This window comes from Cherax quadricarinatus, chromosome 65, assembly GCF_038502225.1.
Source record: "Cherax quadricarinatus isolate ZL_2023a chromosome 65, ASM3850222v1, whole genome shotgun sequence".
In the NCBI taxonomy this organism is placed as follows: domain Eukaryota; kingdom Metazoa; phylum Arthropoda; class Malacostraca; order Decapoda; family Parastacidae; genus Cherax; species Cherax quadricarinatus.
Genome location: NC_091356.1, coordinates 931,528 through 952,820, shown reverse-complemented (window position 1 = coordinate 952,820; position 21,293 = coordinate 931,528). Strand labels below are relative to the sequence as shown.

General features: G+C 42.3%; 1 protein-coding gene across 1 annotated transcript in view; it reads right to left on the bottom strand.

The window, feature by feature from the left end:
* Positions 1-11,950: 11,950 nt before the first annotated feature.
* The window catches only part of LOC128700567 (metabotropic glutamate receptor 2), a 161,519-nt gene continuing 152,176 nt past the window's right edge, over positions 11,951-21,293 (bottom strand). The window contains exon 16 of the mRNA XM_070098839.1: positions 11,951-13,592. Within this exon, the coding sequence (XP_069954940.1) occupies positions 13,295-13,592 (298 nt within the window). The 3' untranslated portion in view covers positions 11,951-13,294. The remainder of the gene's footprint in view (positions 13,593-21,293) is intronic.

The window sequence follows — 21,293 nt, the reverse complement described above, 5'->3', positions numbered from 1 at the left end:
ACCATCTATTTCACTTCAGCCATGTAGTGCTGAATGGTGCTTATGGGTTTAATGCTCTGCTCTAATGTTATAATAATAAATCACACCCATTCACACAATGTATATGCTCTTTTTATCCTTTCATTATACAGTATTGCTATTCCTCTTTGCTATATTTAAATGGGAAAATGAAAAACACTATAAACAGATAAAGATCATGTAATGCATGCACCACCATGCCTTTAAATTAAAAAAGTACACCTATCAGTCACTTGCTCATTCAAAAATAATATTATCTGATTAATATTTGCTATAATACTGTTCATCGTTTCTTGAATTCTACATAAATTAGAGAACACGTGAACATATTATTATTATTATAATAAAAAAGAAGCGCTAAGCCACACGGGCTATACAGCGCTGCAGGGTAGGGAAGGAAGCGAGGGTATTGGATGGCAGAAGGGAGGAGGGATGATCAGTAGGTTACAGAAAACAGCGGGGCAGGGGATAGTATGGGGGTAGAGGGTAGCAAGAGATTGAAGTAGAAAGGGCTGAAGGTATCAGAATTTGTGAAGTAAGTCAGTTGTTGTCAAAAAGTCAATGAGAGAGTCCGGATGAAAGGTGGGTCCATCAGCGAGAAGGGAAGGTAAAGAGAGAGCAGCGGAGCGAAGACGACGACGGAGGTAAATTCTGTGTGCTCGTTGATAAAGTGGGCAGTCCAACAGAATGTGGCTGACTCATAATTGAACCTGGCAATTCTCACAGAGAGGAGCAGGGCACCTCTCCATGAGATATCCATGAGTAAGATGAGTATGGCCAATGCGAAAACGGGAGAGAGTAGTCTCCCAACCTCGACACTGGTGATAAGAAGACGGCCAGTAACCTATACTCGGTTTAATAGATTGAATTTTGTTACAGAGCATAGTAGACCAACGTTGTTGCCAACGGGTGTGAAGGTGGGAAGATATTGCAGCAAAATAGCCCGTAAATGGAATACCTCTATATGAAACTGGTAGGTCATGTACTGCTGACCGCGTAGCAGTGTCTGCCTGTTCATTGCCCTGTACGTCAACATGACCAGGGACCCAACAAAAAACAATATTTTTATGCTTGGTAAAGATGCAGCGTAGCCAAAGTTGGATACGGAGGACTAAGGAGTGAGGTGTATCAAATTTCTGTATAGCCTGTAAAGTGCTAAGGGACAGCCAGCGCCTGCACAGGCAATAGCGAAGTCATCAACATAGAGTGATGACCAAATATTTGATGGAAGACTAGAGGCCAAATCATTAATAGCAAGGAGAAAAAATGTTGTGCTCAGAACACATCCCTGGCTCTTCAACACGCAAGTTATACTTTTGTATCAGTCAAATCACATATTACTCGGGTAGATAATTTCCAGTAGATCCTTCATGTGTTAGCTCAAATCACCGACCAGTATGTTTTAAATAAGTGACCCACTGATCAGAGCAGATCGCCTGGCCCGAACCCTTGCCTGGTCCGAACCCTTGACTGGTCCGAACCCGGGACTGGTTTCAAACAGTTTCGTTGGACAATAAAGCAGACTGTAAACGGATGGGGTTGTAGGCGCCCTATAAACACAAACATTAAAAATCAGGAACGTGACGGTAAGCTGTCCAATATACAAAAAGAGTTAGAAACAGAAATACAAATAGCTAGAGCTTCATTTAAGGTTATTAATAGAATTTTCAAGAGGTTGCTAGTAGAATTTGCAGTAAATCAACCATTCAAATCATTATGAAGCCCTGTGTAGTCTGTGGTCAGTCAAACAAACGGGCTTCCACATGGATAAATTGTCATTTTTGTGGAAATTGGTGTCACGCCCCTTGTGCAGATATCCCAGAACTAGCTACAAGCAGTATTAAAACAGAGAAGTGTTTTTGGGTATGCTCAAATGAGGAAAATCTGTGGACTAAAATCACAAGGGTATTAAAAGAGGACAACATCAAAGCTGCTTTCATAGAAAACCTGGAAGCTTTCTACAACAGATGGGAACATAAAATGTCTGGGCTGAATGGTACTGCCCTTGATACTGGCCATGTAGTCATAAACTGTAAGGCTGGAGGTGATGTCCTGGTAGTCAGTAAATGTGGGGCTGATAGTGCTGTCCTGGGAGACAGTAATGGTGAAGCTGGAGGTGCTGTCCTGGGAGACAGTAATGGTGAAGCTGGAGGTGCTGTCCTGGGAGACAGTAATGGTGAAGCTGGAGGTGCTGTCCTGGGAGACAGAAATGGTGAAGCTGGAGATACTGTCCTGGGAGACAGAAATGGTGAAGCTGGAGGTGCTGTCCTGGGAGACAGAAATGGTGAAGCTGGAGATACTGTCCTGGGAGACAGTAATGGTGAAGCTGGAGGTGCTGTCCTGGGAGACAGAAATGGTGAAGCTGGAGATACTGTCCTGGGAGACAGAAATGGTGAAGCTGGAGATATTGTCCAGGTAGTCGGGAATTATACGCAGGAAGGAATACATATAAATGATCTCATAGGGGACAGGAGCCATAGTAGGGAAACAAGTGTAGTCAAAGATAAGATAAAACCAATATTGCAAACTAGAAATACCGCAGGAAATAGCAAACAAGAGGACTCCAATAGCAATAGTGAGGATAAATTACCAAAAACAACTGGTGGGAGCTCCATTGTTGGTGCTAGGGAGGATAGAAGTAAGACAGGGAAACATGCACCAACAGGGAATACAGTCACAGAAACCCAAGGCAAGCGGAAACCAAGCCTGTGCACATACTATGCACTTGGTATCTGCTGGCATGGGAAATCTGGAAAAACAGATGGGACATGCAACTATGACCACCCTAGAAAATGCCATGCCCATATGAAAACAGGAAAATGCAAACTCCCTTCCTGTAAGCTTTTTCACCCTGAAATGTGTACCTCTTCAGTACAGGAAAGACTGTGCTATAACTTAAATTGCCAGGCATACCATCTAAAGGGGACAAAAAGATACAAAACATCCAGGCCATGGGAAAACCTGGGTAGCCACAGCCACTCAAGAGGGAGAGGTTTTTTAGTGCCAGGAAGGAAAAAAAACTGGCAGGAAATGGCAGAAATCGTACACCAAATCCAGTCATTCCTGGAGTGGAACCACAGTCGATGGCCTCCACTCCAAACCAACAGATACAGATACTAATGCCGGAAAAAAAATCCCCCCCCAGTACCAACAATACCACCAGTCCGATAACATTCTTCTTTGCAAATATACAGGGTCTAAAGCCAGCTACAAACAACAAAATACCTTTCATCCGTGGACTGCTTGCAGAGGCAAAGGCAATGTTCGCGGCTTTCACTGAGACCCACATAAAGGATCACTTGGACAACGAAGTATGGATCCCAGGTTACAACCTATACAGATGTGACAGAGTGAACAGGCAAAAGGGGGGGGTTGGCCTGTACATTGCAGAGTCACTTGTTTGCACAGAACTGCTTAATGCCTCAAATGACGTAGTGGAAGTTTTAGCAGTAAAGGTCGAGAACCAAAACCTAGTCATTGTGGTAGTCTACAAGCCTCCGGATGCAACATCCCAGCAATTCCAGGAACAGCTGTTAAAAATTGACCACTGTCTGGAAAATCTTCCAGCTCCTGCACCCAACATCTTGCTCCTGGGGGATTTCAACTTAAGGCACCTAAAATGGAGGAATATAGCAAATAATATTGTTGCAGTAATAACACCAGGAGGCAGCTCTGATGAAAACTCACACTCACACGAGCTTTTAAATCTCTGCACAAAATTCAATTTAAACCAGCAAATAATAGAGCCTACAAGACTGGAGAATACACTAGACCTCATCTTCACTAACAATGATGATCTGATAAGAAATGTCACCATATCAAAAACAATATACTCAGATCACAACATAATTGAGGTTCAGACATGTATGCATGGAGCCCCAGACCGACAAAATGAGACTAGTCACGAGGGAGCATTCACCAAATTCAACTTCAATAACAAAAACATAAAGTGGGACCAAGTAAACCAAGTCCTAACCGATATAAGCTGGGAAGATATACTAAGCAACACAGACCCAAACTTATGCCTAGAACAGATTAACTCGGTGGCACTCGATGTATGCACAAGGCTTATTCCTCTAAGAAAAAGGAGGAGTAGATGTAAAATAGAAAGAGACAGGCGCTCCCTTTACAGGCGACGGAAAAGAATAACAGAGCGGCTAAAAGAGGTCAATATATCTGAAATGCGCAGGGAGACACTGGTCAGAGAAATAGCAAGCATCGAACTTAAGCTAAAAGAATCCTTTAGGAGTCAGGAATCGCGGGAAGAACTAAAAGCCATAAATGAAATCGAAAGAAACCCAAAGTATTTCTTCTCCTATGCCAAATCAAAATCGAGAACAACGTCCAGTATTGGGCCCCTACTTAAACAAGATGGGTCCTACACAGATGACAGCAAGGAAATGAGTGAGCTACTCAAGTCCCAATATGACTCAGTTTTTAGCAAGCCGCTAACCAGACTGAGAGTCGAAGACCAAAATGAATTTTTTATGAGAGAGCCACAAAATTTGACTAACACAAGCCTATCCGATGTTATCCTGACGCCAAATGACTTCGAACAGGCGATAAATGACATGCCCATGCACTCTGCCCCAGGGCCAGACTCATGGAACTCTGTGTTCATCAAGAACTGCAAGAAGCCCCTATCACGAGCCTTTTCCATCCTATGGAGAGGGAGCATGGACACGGGGGTCGTCCCTCAGTTACTAAAAACAACAGACATAGCCCCACTCCACAAAGGGGGCAGTAAAGCAACAGCAAAGAACTACAGACCAATAGCACTAACATCCCATATCATAAAAATCTTTGAAAGGGTCCTAAGAAGCAAGATCACCACCCATCTAGAAACCCATCAGTTACACAACCCAGGGCAACATGGGTTTAGAACAGGTCGCTCCTGTCTGTCTCAACTACTGGATCACTACGACAAGGTCCTAAATGCACTAGAAGACAAAAAGAATGCAGATGTAATATATACAGACTTTGCAAAAGCCTTCGACAAGTGTGACCATGGCGTAATAGCGCACAAAATGCGCGCTAAAGGAATAACAGGAAAAGTCGGTCGATGGATCTATAATTTCCTCACTAACAGAACACAGAGAGTAGTCGTCAACAGAGTAAAGTCCGAGGCAGCTACGGTGAAAAGCTCTGTCCCACAAGGCACAGTACTAGCTCCCATCTTGTTCCTCATCCTCATATCCGACATAGACAAGGATGTCAGCCACAGCACCGTGTCTTCCTTTGCAGATGACACCCGAATCTGCATGACAGTGTCTTCCATTGCAGACACTGAAAGGCTCCAGGCGGACATCAACCAAATCTTTCAGTGGGCTGCAGAAAACAATATGAAGTTCAACGATGAGAAATTTCAATTACTCAGATATGGTAAACATGAGGAAATTAAATCTTCATCAGAGTACAAAACAAATTCTGGCCACAAAATAGAGCGAAACACCAACGTCAAAGACCTAGGAGTGATTATGTCGGAGGATCTCACCTTCAAGGACCATAACATTGTATCAATCGCATCTGCTAGAAAAATGACAGGATGGATAATGAGAACCTTCAAAACTAGGGAGGCCAAGCCCATGATGACACTCTTCAGGTCACTTGTTCTATCTAGGCTGGAATATTGCTGCACTCTAACAGCACCTTTCAAGGCAGGTGAAATTGCCGACCTAGAAAATGTACAGAGAACTTTCACGGCGCGCATAACGGAGATAAAACACCTCAATTACTGGGAGCGCTTGAGGTTTCTAAACCTGTATTCCCTGGAACGCAGGAGGGAGAGATACATGATTATATACACCTGGAAAATCCTAGAGGGACTAGTACCAAACTTGCACACGAAAATCACTCACTACGAAAGCAAAAGACTTGGCAGACGATGCACCATCCCCCCAATGAAAAGCAGGGGTGTCACTAGCACGTTAAGAGACCATACAATAAGTGTCAGGGGCCCGAGACTGTTCAACTGCCTCCCAGCACACATAAGGGGGATTACCAACAGACCCCTGGCAGTCTTCAAGCTGGCACTGGACAAGCAACTAAAGTCAGTTCCTGATCAGCCGGGCTGTGGCTCGTACGTTGGTTTGCGTGCAGCCAGCAGCAACAGCCTGGTTGATCAGGCGCTGATCCACCAGGAGGCCTGGTCACAGACCGGGCCGCGGGGGCGTTGACCCCCGAAACTCTCTCCAGGTAAACTCCAGGGACACCTTCAGCTTGGATAAAGTCCGGGGAGAGCACATTATTAACCCGAACAAGGAAATGTCTATCAGTTAAAAAGTTCTTAAGGAAGGATGGTAGATTGCCACGGAGGCCTAAGGAGTAGGCTTGGGCCAAAATATTATACCTCCAAGTTGTGTCATATGCCTTCTAAAGGTCAAAAAATATGGCAATAACTGAGTGGTTATTCGCAAAGGCATTACGAACATACGTATCCAAACGTAGTAAGGGGTCTATGGTAGAACGTCCCTTACGAAAGCCATATTGACGAGTGGAGAGACTGTTGTGTGTCTCTAAATACCACACTAAACGTCTATTTACCAGGCGTTCCATCACTTTGCAAACTGCAATGGTAAGAGCAATGCGACGATAGTGGGAGGCTTCATGTCCCATAGTGCCTGGTTTGCGGAAAGGGAGAACAATGGCAGATTTCCACAGCTGTGGAAGAACTCCTTGTGACCAAATAAGATTGAAAAGGCATAATAGGACTGCAAGGGCTGACTGATGTAAATGTTGTAGCATATGAATATGAATGTCGTGGGGCCCAGCTGCCGATGATCAGCAAGCTGAGAGTGTTGCCTCCAGTTCTTGAAGTGTAAAAGGCACATTATACTGTTCTTCTCTGAGAGAAGAAAAGTCCAAGGGTGCTAACTCTCTGGCAGACTTTGAGGAAAGAAACGAGGGGCATAGATGAAGCCCCTGAGAAATACGGACCAGATGATTGCCAATTTCATTGGCAATATCTAGTGGGTTTGCTATATCAACACCAGCAACCCGCAGAACAGGAGCCGGGTCAGGAGAATATTTACCACTCAGTTTTCGTACTTTTTTCCAGACTGTACTCATAGAGGAAGCAGAGGTGATGGTGGAGACATAATCTCGCCAGCAAGTGCGTTTAGCGTCACGGATGACATGGCGAGTGATCGCACGCTTCTGCTTAAAATCAAGAAGTCTCTCCGTGGTTCTATTGTACCGGTACCTGCCCCATGCAGCGCGTTTCAAACGTACTGCACGAGCACAAGCAGGAGACCACCAAGGCACGCATTTCTGAGAATGCCTGCCCGAAGTTTGGGGTATAGAATGAGAAGCTGCCGTTAAAATGGAGGACGAAGAAGGAACCTCACTAAAAACAGTTAGTTGTGAATAAAGGTTCCAATTTGCCTGATCAAATTGCCAGCGTGGGATACGAAGAGGTGGTGAATATGAAGGGGAAGTAAGAATGATTGGGAAATGATCGCTGTCATGTAAATCCGGGAGAACAAACCAGGTGAAGTCTAATGCAGCGGAGGAAGAGCTGACAGAGATCAATGCAAGAGAGAGTGCGAGTCCGAGGATCAAAATGGGTGTGAGTAGCTGTATTTAAAACATGGAGGGGGTGGGTGGCAAGAAAAGCCTCTAACTGAATGCCACGGGAATCACAGCGAGACCCCCCCAGAGGAAATGATGGGCATTAAAATCGCCAAGTAACAGAATCGGTGGTGGCAATGACGAAACAAGAAAGGCAATATCCGAGGAGAGAGATATAAAGAACAGTGTATACCACCTATGCAAGTGGATACGGGCTGCTGTGTAATGCAGCGAAGTACGAACAAATAGCTTATGGTACGTAATATCAGTGCGTAGAAGAAGGGCACTTTCATTAAAGGTCCTATCAGGAAAAGGATCTGAAGAATACAATAAATTATAGCCTGAGATGGGAGAGACAACAGCAGAGTGTAATTTTGGTTCCTGCAAGCAAACACCAACAGGGGAAAACTGGGAGAGTAACATCTGAAACTCACCCCGATTACCCCTGAGGCCGCGTATATTCCACTGTAAATAGGCCATGATTGGCAATGATAAAGATACTTGAAATCCGCAGGTAAGGGTTCCTACGGACTAGAGGGGTTAGAAAAGTCCACATGTGGAGGCAGCGGAAAACGTTCAAGCAGCGAAGGATCGGTGCGCTGTGAAGAAAGGAGTTGCGCAGATGGAGGAGAGGAGAGAGAAGGAACAGAGGGTGGATCAGTGTTCATTGATGGTTTGGTCTCTGCAATATATTCAGAGATTGCTTCAAGTGTTTCGGAATTCAGAGACGTCGTATGGGAGACAATATTGGAGATGGTAGGGGGAGGATGAGTAAAGATTGGAACTGTAATGGACTGCACCAAGGTAAGGGGGGGGGGCGAAAGGGTGGAGGGAACTGGAGAAGAAGCGTGGAAGGGGACAGAAGAGGCAGAAACCTGGGAGGTGGCAGAAGAGGAAGAAACTTGGTAGGGAACAGGGGAGGTAGGTATAGTACGAGGAGGAGGGTGAACCTCTACACTTGTAACAGAGCCAGTGAGAGGGGAAGAACCCGGTATAGACACAGGGAAGGTAAAATGAGGAGGTGGAAGAAGGGAAGGAGGGGTTAAAGGACCTTTTTTTGACTTCTGAGAAGTAGAGGGACGATTGGGAGGAGGTGTCGTACGAGGTCTCGTCGATACTGAGGCTTGTGAGGGAGAACACGAAGAAGCGAGAACAGACTGAGGCGTTGAAGTAGGGACGTCTGAGCCTAGGACAGCTAAAGAATTAGATACAGGAGTGACTATGGGAGAGGTAACCACAGAGGAGGTTGCAGAAGATGGGACCCCAGAAGTGGGGGGACGTTTTGAAACACGGGAATAAGAAACACGAGGTAGTCTCCCTTGGAGGCGGAGATGAGAAACTGCCATGGCATAAAGGAGACCTTCTGCTTCTTTGACGTAACGGATTTCCCGCTCATTTAAGTAGACTTGGCAACGGCAAGAGTACGAAGGGTGAGCCCCATGACAATTAAGGCAAGAGTGAGGTCGATTGCAAGACGTATTAGAATGGTCATCGGCACCACAGACTGGGCATTCGGCTATGGATCTGCAATATTTCGCTGGATGGCCAAATCGCCAGCAATTTCTACACTGTTGCGGTGTAGAGATCACCTTTCAAACTTGCAACCGATGCCCTGCTACATAAACTGAGGATAGGAGTTCACGGCTGTCAAAAGTTAAACGAGCCACATTGCTAGGGTATCGTCTCCGCCCGCGGGCAGGAAGAACATAAGTGTCTACCTTGAGGATTGGGAGATCTTGGAGTTCCAGCTGTTCAAGAATGTCATTGCCACATGTCTGGAAATTTTGTTGAACTATGGTATGGGGCAGAATGACGATACCACTACAAGAATTGAGGGAATGATGTTTTTTCAATAGTGACAGGAACAGTATCGATATGGGAAAGAAGAGAAAGATCATGAGCTTGGGTAGCTTTCTGTACAGTGATGATGCGCGTACCGCTCTTAAGAGCATGAAAAGAAATATCTTTACCAACATGGTGTAGGAGTGCCTTGCCAATACTGTGGTTGGAAAGATAGGCGGTAGAGGAAGTTGGTCGTAAAGTGAAGAATTTAGTCCATTGTGCAGTCTGAAACTGAGCGTGGAAAGGGAGTGCAGGACGTGTCGATCTTTTCTGAGAAGAACGAGAAGGTGGAGAAGTATCATCAGCAGGTAATTGTCGTTGGCGTTTAGGCGTGGGACCAGAGTTGGTCCGACGTGGAATGGGCCGGCGATTCAAAAATTGCCGCACCATAGAGGGAGAGACCGGAAGCATAGTCAAAGGAGAGCAGAGGTCAGATAAATCAAAGGAGTCAGTCGAGACCTCAGTACCTGAAGCGGGTGAGGAAACAGCACCGGCAAGAGGTACAGAGGCATGAGGAGTGTCCAAAGAGTGGTCCAAAGACGAGGCGGGGTCAGAACGGGGTGCGGTATCAAGAAGGGGCCCTGGGGTACCAGGTTCATGGATTGGGTTCTCCATGGTTAGGTTACTTCTTTCTTTTTGTTTTTAAGAAAAAAAAAGAAAGAAAAGAAAATAAAAATAAAAAAAGAATAAAAAAAAGGAGGGGCCGGGGAGGGATAGTTATTATGAGGAATGAAAGGGCCAGAAATCTCCCTCCGCGCCCAAGAGGACCTCAGCACCGGAAGTAGCGTAGATGCAGCATGGAACCCGTGCCATACCCTACCCATCATGCCAGTAAACCAGCAATCCGGAATAGCAACCTCACATCTGCCGAGTTACCTCGGTGGACAAAAGAGAGGGTGGCCGGATATCCACCACAAAGCATACCTCCTTCGGCCACCACCCCCGGAATCTGAAAGGTGGCTTCCAGAGATACACCCGTCGCCCGAAAGACACCCAAAGCCACTCTCCGGGATACTGGAGAGGGATCCAGATTCCACGGCAAACTACGCCACCGCCAAGAACCTCAACGGAATGGGATGGACCCAGGTACCCTTTCCCCTACCTAGGAACTAGCGCGCCTGTGGGAAAAATCCCAAAGGCCAAAAAAGAGGAAGGGCAAAAGGGAGGGGTGGGGAGGGGGAGGAGGAAAGGGAAAAGGGGAGGATGGTATAGGGAAGGGGGGATTGGGGGGTAATTAGGTTCGGTCTGAGGAAGGAGACTGACAGGTCTAATTCCTCAGACCAAGAGCCTCTTCACCACAACAAGGAGCCCCCCTTGAAGAGGTACGTGAACATAATTAAAGAACACTGCAGTAAGCCTATTTTCCCATTCTAGGAAGGTTTAACTAGCACTCACTTGTATATCAGTTCAAACTATATTTCAACCTATATAAAGTTCTTGCCCCAGTGATGCTCTCCTGCTCCAGATGCATCCAATCAATTTGTGCATGTATCAGATATTTGGGAGTTGACGTGTCAGCGGATGGATTTATGAAGGATGAGGTTAATCATAGAACTGATGAAGGAAAAAAAGGCGAGTGGTGCGTTGAGGTATATGTGGAGACAAAGAACGTTATCTATGGAGGCGAAGAAGGGAATGTGTGAAAGTATAGTAATACCAACACTCTTATATGGGTGTGAAGCTTGGGTTGTGAATGCAGCAGCGAGGAGGCAGTGGAGATGTCCTGTCTAAGAGCAATGTGTGGTGTAAATATTATGCAGAAAATTTGGAGTGTGGAAATTAGGAAAAGGTGTGGAGTTAATAAAAGTATTAGTCAGAGGGCTGAAGAGGGGTTGTTGAGGTGGTTTTGTCATTTAGAAAGAATGGATCAAAGTAGAATGACATGGAGAGCATATAGATCTGTAGGGGAAGGAAGACGGGGTAGAGGTCGTCCTCGAAAAGGTTGGAGGGAGAGGGTAAGGGAGGTTTTGTGGGCGAGGGGCTTGGACTTCCAGCAGGCGTGCGTGAGCATGTTCATTAGGAGTGAATGGAGACGAATGGTATTTGGGACCTGACGATCTGTTGGAGTGTGAGCAGGGTAATATTTAGTGAAGGGATTCAGGGAAACCAGTTATTTTTATACAGCCGGACTTGAGTCTTGGAAATGGGAAGTACAATGCCTGCACTCTAAAGGAGGGGCTCGGGATATTGGTGGTTTGGAGGGATATGTTGTGTATCTTCATACATATATGCTTCTAAACTGCTGTATTCTGAGCACCTCTGCAAAAACAGTGATAATGTGTGAGTGTGGTGAAAGTGTTGAATGATGATGAAAGTATTTTCTTTTTGGGGATTTTCTTTCTTTTTGGGTCACCTTGCCTCGGTGGGAGACGGCCGACTTGTTAAAAAAAAAATAAAATACATATATAAATAGGTTTGTACTACAGAGTTTAAACTATGTATGTATTTCAAGTTATACGTTATTTGTTAGTAAACAAATATTTAAGAATCATACACATCAGTTATAAAATAAGACAAACAGTATGAAAAGATTGTAATTATAAGATAAAAAGAAAAATGAAAATTAATCTGAGATTACAATACTGTGAACACCTGCTTATCCAGATGACAGTGATGGGTATGATGGATATGCGTACTATTATCTAGCTATACTTGTTTGAATATCTTTATATCATCTGTTCCAGAGAAAATCTTACTATTCTCACTTTCCATTGAGATAACAAACATTTTAAAATACAATAAATACACATTTTTATTGAATATGCAAGCAATTGTTGTTAAAAAATTTTATTCACCTGCCAAAATAAAAATGTAATACTGTATATTTCCCCTTGGAGACAGAATATATGTATTTTGTCTACCATGCTTCTTTTTTTTACTCCTGGGTTCCACAAAATATTCCAATTTAAAGATTTTATTTCTATTTGTTTTATAAATTAAACTGGATTAATCTGTAGAAAATTTTTTTAGTATTGACAGTTTTTGGTCTCAGTACTGTAAGAAGATAATGCTATCAATTAAGGAAAAACTTGATCATATTTAAATCACCAATAAACATTTTTGTATTAAAGTTAATTTTAATAAACTTACTGCATTTATGTAATTAAAAAAATGACTATATTGTACTGTTACATAATAAATCATATTATTATTATTATAATCAAAAAGAAGCGCTAAGCCACAAGGGCTGTAATAAATCATAAATAAGCATCAAATAGTTTCTTCAAACCAAAATTTTTGTTATCTAAGAGAGACAACAGTCCAGCTCACCCATAGAGGAACACTTTTTTCTGTTGTGTTACTTTTATTTGTAAAATTAAATGTGTCATTTAATTTTGGAATAAAAATATATGCAAATGCATGTTCTATAGCTGATACTAATACACTTTTTGGCAATAGAAAAAGCTTTTTGACCAGATTTTATTATAAAAAAAGAGGTTCGGCCTGAATAAATCCAGGTAAGTGGGAGTTCACTATGTTGCTTCAGTCATCTATTATACTGGTATGTATGAACCCCCCCCCCCCCAAGAAAAAAAAATTATAAATATTTAATATGTACACAACTTAGCTTGCATTTTAAATTAAATTTGATCCAATTATCATAATTCAAGATACGCTTCATTACTAGCCATTCATGTACTTAATATACAGTACTATAGTTCTGAGTCTAGAGTCTAGACAAACTGGGTACACACATATATGAATGTCTTGGTTAAACTTATTCACTACTGTCAATTATTCACTCAAAAATATCTTTGCTTATATACTGTACTGTAATTAAGAAATTTGTAATGGCAGTTTTAAAAGATCAAGTCATTTAGTATTTTGAAAATAGAAACATTTTTTTTTTATTTGGCAAAATTGTTCATGGAAATGCTCCATGTGAGGCGTCATATATATTATTTCTCAAAACATGCCGGGAAATGTTCAGAGGAGACTTCTGAGGCAAACCATATGCTTTAGAAAAGGCCGCCCTGTAGCTGTTCTGAGAAGAGACGGATGATCTGAGTGACCCTATGTTGTCTTGGCGAGTATGAGGTAGCCGAGAACTATCGCCTGAGAGAGGTTTCAGACCTTCTTGTAGAGCTGGAACACTACCCAGGGGCCCTTCTTCCATTTGTGTGAAGATGGTGGAGACAGACGTAGTTGCAAGTCGTTTGTGTCTGCAGAAAATTTACACAGTATTACAAGCCAGTATTAGATAGGACTGAATGAAGACGAATGTTTTTTAGGACTTGACAAGCTGCTGAAGTGCAAGTAGGGTAATATTTTGTGAATTATTATTATGGGGAGTGCTAAACCCATAGGAATTATGCAGCGCCTGTGGGGGAGGGATGGAAGGCATTCAGGCTTAATTCAGGGAACTGGATCTGTGCTCCAATTCCCTAGATCAAGAGCCCCTCACCAGCATCAAGGAACTTCCCTCGAGGGGAATATTTTGTGAAGGGATTCAGGGAAACCAATTAGCCGGACTCGAGTCCTGGAGGTGGGAAGTACAATGCCTGCACTTTAAATGAAGGGTTTAGGATATTTGCTGTTTGGAGTGACATCTTAACTGTTGTATCTGAGCGCCTCTGCAAAAGCAGTGATGATGTGTGAATGATGGTGAAAGTGTTTCTTTTTTGGGTCACCCTGTCTCGGCGGGAGAGAGCCGACATGTTAAAAAAATGAATAATAATAGTAAAGTAATAATAATGCTACAAAAATCAACAGCAACAGCAGACTGGTCACAAAGTGTACCCATATAGTTAGGCAGCGAGTAGGGTAGCTGGAAACGGAGGAGAAAGAACAAGACAAGTTCACATGCAATACTAATAATAATATCTTTATTTCTACAAGTACATGTACAAGGTATACAGGCCTAGCTGACGTCAATGACATACTACTATATAGAAAGCAGCTTGTTATACAGAGCATTTCAGGCAAATTAGGCCAGTTTTGTCCCAAGATGTGACCCATGCTAATCTACTAACTCCCAGGTACTCATTTTACTGATGGGGAACATACACAATTAGTGTCAAGAAACACGCCCAATGTTTCTACCCTCGCAGGGAATTGAACCCTGGCCCCTCACTGTGTGAAACGAGAGCTTTAGCTACCAGGTCACGGGGTGACTAATTCCTCTTGAGTTCATGTTGTCAGGTAGGGTGGACGGCGTCTTGAAGGTAGTAGGGTCAGATATGAGGTCCTGGAAGCTGCCCAGGAAACTGACATGGGGCATGCTAAACTTGTATTAAGGAGCCACAGTCGGTAGATGAGGGAGGATATAGAGTGGCTACTTACTGGTTCGTAATTTTATAAGGAAATCAAAGGCACTTAAGAAAGCTAAGGTGCTGAATGTCATCCTAGATTGTGTTTGGAGATAGTATCATGATGTACTGAATAGTGAGGTGCAGTGATAACAGCAGTAAAGTACTATTTAGTGGTGAGTGAGGTGCTGTGAAGCCTGAAATGTATCCTCTCTCTGCTTCTATCACTAGATAGCACTAAAATATGCTCTTGAGATGTTGAGGAAAATACAGTGGACCCCCGCATACCGATGGCACCACATAGCGATTAATCCGCATACCGCTTGCTTTAATCGCAAAAATTTTGCCTCGCATACCGCTTAAAAACCCGCTCACCGATTTTCGTCCGAGACGCGTCCAATGTGCGCCCTCAGCCAGCCTCACATGTGCCGCCCGTGCCATTGTTTACCAGCCAGCCTCTGCGGTAACATCCAAGCATACAATCGGAATATTTCGTATTATTACAGTGTTTTCGGTGCTGTTTCTGGAAAATAAGTGACCATGGGCCCCAAGAAAGCTTCTAGTGCCAACCCTACACCAATAAGGGTGAGAATTCCAATAGAAATGAAGAAAGAGATCATTGATAAGTATGAAAGTGGAGTGCGTATCGCCGACCTGGTCAGGTTGTACAAGAAACCCCAATCAACCATCGCTACTATTGTGGGCACCAGAAAGGCAATCAAGGAAGCTGTTCTTGCCAAAGGTTTAACTGTGTTTTCGAAACAAAGATCGCAAGTGATGGAAGATGTTGAGAGACTCTTATTGGTGTGGATAAATGAAAAACAGCTAGCAGGAGATAGCATCTCTCAAGCGATCATAAGCGAAAAGGCTAGGAAGTTGCATCAGGATTTAATTAAAAAAAATGCCTGCAACTAGTGATGATGTGAGTGAATTTAAGGCCAGCAAAGGTTGGTTTGAGAGATTTAAGAAGCGTAGTGGCATACATAGTGTGATAAGGCATGGTGAGGCTGCCAGTTCGGACCACAAAGCGGCTGAAAAATATGTGCATGAATTCAAGGAGTACATAGAGACTGAAGGACTAAAACCTGAACAAGTGTTTAATTGTGATGAAACAGGCCTGTTTTAGAAGAAAATGCCAAGTAGGACCTACATTACTCAGGAGGAAAAGGCACTCCCAGGACATAAGCCTATGAAAGACAGGCTTACTTTGTTGATGTGTTCCAATGCTAGTGGTGATTGCAAAGTTAAGCCTTTATTAGTGTATCACTCTGAAACTCCCAGACCGTTCAGGCAAAAGAATGTCCTCAAGGAGAATTTGTGTGTGCTGTGGAGGGCAAACAGTAAGGCATGGGTCACTAGGGACTTTTTCTATAACTGGTTACACCATGCATTTGCCCCCAATGTGAAAGATTACCTAACTGAAAAGAAATTAGAACTTAAGTGCCTCCTGGTGTTAGACAATGCCCCTGGTCATCCTACAGACGTGGCAGAGCGACTTTATGGGGACATGAGCGTCATTAAGGTGAAGTTTTTGCCTCCTAATACCACTCCTCTCCTGCAGCCCATGGACCAGCAGGTTATTGCAAACTTCAAAAAACTGTACACAAAAGCTCTGTTTGAAAGGTGCTTTGTAGTGACCTCAGAAACTCAACTGACTCTAAGAGAGTTTTGGAGAGAGCACTTTAATATCCTCAATTGTGTAAACCTTATAGGTAAGGCTTGGGAGGGAGTGACTAAGAAGACCTTGAACTCTGCTTGGAAGAAACTGTGGCCAGAATGTGTAGACAAAAGGGATTTTGAAGGGTTTGAGGCTAACCCTGAGAGGATTATGCCAGTTGAGGAATCCATTGTGGCATTGGGAAAGTCCTTGGGGTTGGAGGTTAGTGGGGAGGATGTGGAAGAGTTGGTGGAGGAGGACAATGAAGAACTAACCACTGATGAGCTGCTAGATCAACTTCAAGAGCAAGAGGCCAGACCTGAGAAAACTGGTTCAGAGGAGGGGAGAGAGAAATTGAAGAAGTTGCCTACTACAAAGATTAAGGAAATGTGTGCAAAGTGGCTTGAAGTGCAAACCTTTTTTGATGAAAATCACCCTCACACAGCTATTGCAAGCCGTGTTGGCAACCTGTACACTGACAATGTTGTACAACACTTTAGGGAAGTCATAAAGGAATGAGAGGTACAGGCCACTATGGACAGATATGTTGTGCGAAAGAAGTCCAGTGACTCTGAAGCTGGTCCTAGTGGCATTAAAAGAAGAAGGGAAGTAACCCCAGAAAAGGACTCGACACCTCAAGTCTTAATGGAAGGGGATTCCCCTTCTAAACACTAACACTCTCTCTCCCCTCCTCCCATCCCATCAATCATCACCAGATCTTCAATAAAAGTAAGTGTCATGTAAGTGTGCATGCCTTTTTCAGTTTGTGTGTACTGAAATTAACATTTCATGTGGTAAAAAATTTTTTTTTTTCATACTTTTGGGTGTCTTGCACGGATTAATTTTATTTCCATTATTTCTTATGGGGAAAATTCATTCACATACCGATTATTTCGCATAACAATTACCCCTCTTGCACGGATTAAAATCGGTATGCGGGGGTCCACTGTACTAACTGCATCATATGCACTGGATAAAAATATTTTATTTCAATATTCCTATAATAATGCTATATAGTCATAGAATTGATGAGGAAAAAGGGGCGAGTGGTGCGTTGAGGTATACTATGTGTAGACAAAAAAACGTTATCTATGGAGGCAAACTCTTATATGGGTGTGAAGCTTGGGTTGTGAATGCAGCAGCGAGGGGGCGGCAGGAGGCAGTGGAGATGTCCTGTCTAAGGGCAATATGTGGTATAAGTATTATGCAGAAAATTTGGAGTGTGGAAATTAGGAGAAGGTGTGGAGTTAATAAAAGTATTAGTCAGAGGGCTGAAGAGGGGTTGTTGAGGTGGTTTGGTCATTTAGAAAGAATGGATCAAAGTAGAATGACATGGAGAGCATTTAACCCTTAAATGGTCCAAACAGATCGGCGTTCAAATTCGTATTGCTACAAAAATAGATCTTTTTTTTACATATTTTCAAATATAACAAAAAAAAAATGTAGATAAAAGTTTTTTTTACATGTTTTCAAATGTGAAACAAAAAAGAAGATCTACATTTTTTTACATACTTTCATATGTTGCAAAAACGTATATATACGTTTGGACCATTTAAGGGTTAAATCTGTAGGGGAAGGAAGGCAGGGTAGGGGTTGTCCTCGAAAAGGTTGGAAGGAAGGGGTAAGGGAGGTTTTTGTGCGCGAGGGGTTTGGACTTCCAGCAGGCGTGCATGAGTGTTAGATAGGAGTGAATGGAGACAAATGGTACTTGGGACCTGACGAACTGTTGGAGTGTGAGCAGGGTAATATTTAGTGAAGGGATTCAGGGAAACCAGTTATTTTATATAGCCGGACTTGAGTCCTGGAAATGGGATGTACAATGCCTGCACTCTACAGGAGGGGTTTTGGGATATTAGCAGTTTGGAGGGATATGTTGTGTATCTTTATATGCATATGCTTCTAAACTGTTGTGTTCTGAGCACCTCTGCAAAAACAGTGATTATGTGTGAGTGAGGTGAAAGTGTTGAATGATGATGAAAGTATTTTCTTTTTGGGGATTTTCTTTTTTTTTGGGTCACCCTGCCTCGGTGGGAGATGGCCGACTTGTTAACCCTTTCAGGGTCCGTCCCGTAGATCTACGGCTTTACAGTGAGTGTCCAAACCGTAGATCTACGCCATGAGCTCAGCTCACTCTGATAAACTGTGAGTGGTACATTTGGGCCTAGATATGAGAGAATACATCTATGTGGTATGTGTGCACCACATAAAACAGATGCTGCAGCACACTGTGTATAATGAGAGAAAAAAACTGAAATCATGATTTTTCGATTAAAACAGCAACTTTGCAGTGTTTTTTCGTATGTTTTTTATAGTTGTATTTGCGATTTCTTGGTCTCATTTGATAGAAAGGGAGACATATTACAGAAATAGAGATGATTTTGATTGGTTTTAGCACTGGAAATGGCTTGAAACTGAGCTCAAAGTAGTGGAAATGTTAAATTTTTGCCGATATTCAAGAATAAACAAACGACCTCACACGTCTAATACACGCCAGCTGCTGGGTCTAATATACATTCACAAATATGGTGATGATATTTATACAATTATTACAGTATTGCATAACAGTAAATCTTCTATTTTTTGGTGTGAATAAAAATTCATTATGTGAATAAAAAATCAAAATGGAATTTATTTACAAAGCCTCAAAACATAACTAATGAACAGAGGAAATGTTAGTTTAGTGCCAGGAATGCCTACATTGTTTATTCTGGACCCTATTTTGAAATTGGAATATTTTGAACTTTGTGTTAAATTGGCCAAATTAACAATTTCTGATCACTTTATTTTGTAGTTGAATCAGTTGACTTGGCAATTTCTTGTGCTCAATCGATAGAATAGAAGTAATACTAGTGAAATAGCTAAGAATTTGGTTGATTGGAATAATGTAATTGGCCTAAAATAGGAGTCAAAGTCGGCAAAATCGCCGATTCGTAAATATCGCTGACACATCAAAATTCGCGAGAGCATAATTTCGTCAATTTTCCACCAAATTTCGTACTTTTTGTTTTATTACCTTCACAAAAAGATTCTCTACGATTTCATAAGAAAAAATAACAAAATTTTTTTTTGAAAATTCTTGGACACTGGTGCGTGACTCCAGATTTGGGCCTTGGACCCTGAAAGGGTTAAAAAAAAAAAAAAAAATCCTATATGTGACACAACATTATTTTAGCCTGTCATCTAGGTGCATTGTGTATACACTAAGTCTTACTGGCCAACTGGGAATATTTTTTTATCTCAATAACTGTCTCTTACTTAACCCTTTCAGGGTCCAAGGCCAAAATCTGAAGTCACGCACCAGTGTCCAAGAAATTTTGAAAAAAAAAAAAATTATTTTTTCTTACAGAATTAAAGAGCATATTTTTGTGAAGGTAATAAAACAAAAAAAATTAGAATCTGATCAGTACTTACCGAGATACAGTGCCAAGAAGTTTGTAGAAAATGATGTGGTGGCGGCAACATCGACGAATTCCACATACGCGTATTATATTATTTTGTTGTTTTAGTTGTTTTTTCTTTTCTTTTCCAATTTTTTTCTATTCCTACTAACATTTGGGGCCTGAGAGACCAATACTGTATATAATTTATATATATAAACTCACTGTATTGAACACAATAACCGCACTAAAGTTATTATCATATTATTGTTTACCACTGTTGTTTATTACAATAAACATGCACAAATATTGTATAATACTAATGTTCTATCATATATTTACATATTTACAATCACTGGACATGGTTTTAGAACTGCTGGAGCTTGTGGAACTCCTTGAAACAAGGCACCATGCACAGAGGCACCTTACATTCCTCACACATAAACCGAGTGTCTTTGCGTCTTTGTTGCCGTCGTTTTGTTTGTGCACAGACAATGCATCTCTTCTGAGCAAATTTCTTTTGAGTTGAAGGAAGCTGTATTATGAAATGATCACCTTCTCTTCTCAAACGCTTGGGTATATTGTGATGAATTCGAGGACCATGTTGTATTGCAGGTGTTGTTACCTGGTACTTCATTATGAGTTGTCTGACAACAGACAAACAAAATTCACCATACGGTGGTCTGTTACCAGTCTTTATTTGGTACATATTATATGCATTCAGCATTGAAATGTCCATGAGATGGAAGAAAAGTTTCATGTACCACTTGTAACTCTTACGAACACAGTCAACAAAACCAATCTGCATGTCACACTTGTCAACCAAGCGCATGTTTTGTGTATAATCAATCACTGTCACTGGTTTTCGAATACGTTCATTAGTCACTCGATCAACTTTGCCACTGTCTTGCATTTCATTACGGTGAATGGTTGTCAACAATGTGACATCTCGTTTGTCATGCCACCGTAATGCCATGATGTCATTGGCAGTAAACACCTGCACGTCATCACCACGAACACCTGCGTTGAGCCTGGGCATATGTTTACGATTAGAACGCACTGTGCCACACACATCTGTCTTGTTCACTCGCATGAAATCACTGAGTAATGGGCTTGTGTACCAGTTATCGGTATATAATGTATGGCCCTTACCAAGATAAGGTGCCATCATGTTTCTCACTACGTCACCTGATATACCCAATAACATCTTGGTATCTTTCAATGTTTTACTACCCGTGTATACAACAATATCCAACACCAGGCCACTGTCACAATCACAGAGTACAAACAATTTTATACCAAAGCGGTTCCTCTTGCTCGGTATATACTGCTTGAATGACAGTCTACCTTTGAACAAAATCAAAGACTCGTCAATTACAAGATTCTTGAATGGATAAAAGTATATCCTGAACTTTTGTTTGAGATACATGAAAACATTTCTAATCTTGTATAACCTGTCACTTCTGTCAGGCCTGGTTTTGTCAGAGAAGTGCAACATACGTAAGAGTAAGATAAACCTGTTCACTGGTATTATTTCACTGAAGGATGGGGTACAAATTAGCCGATCTGTGGACCAGTATG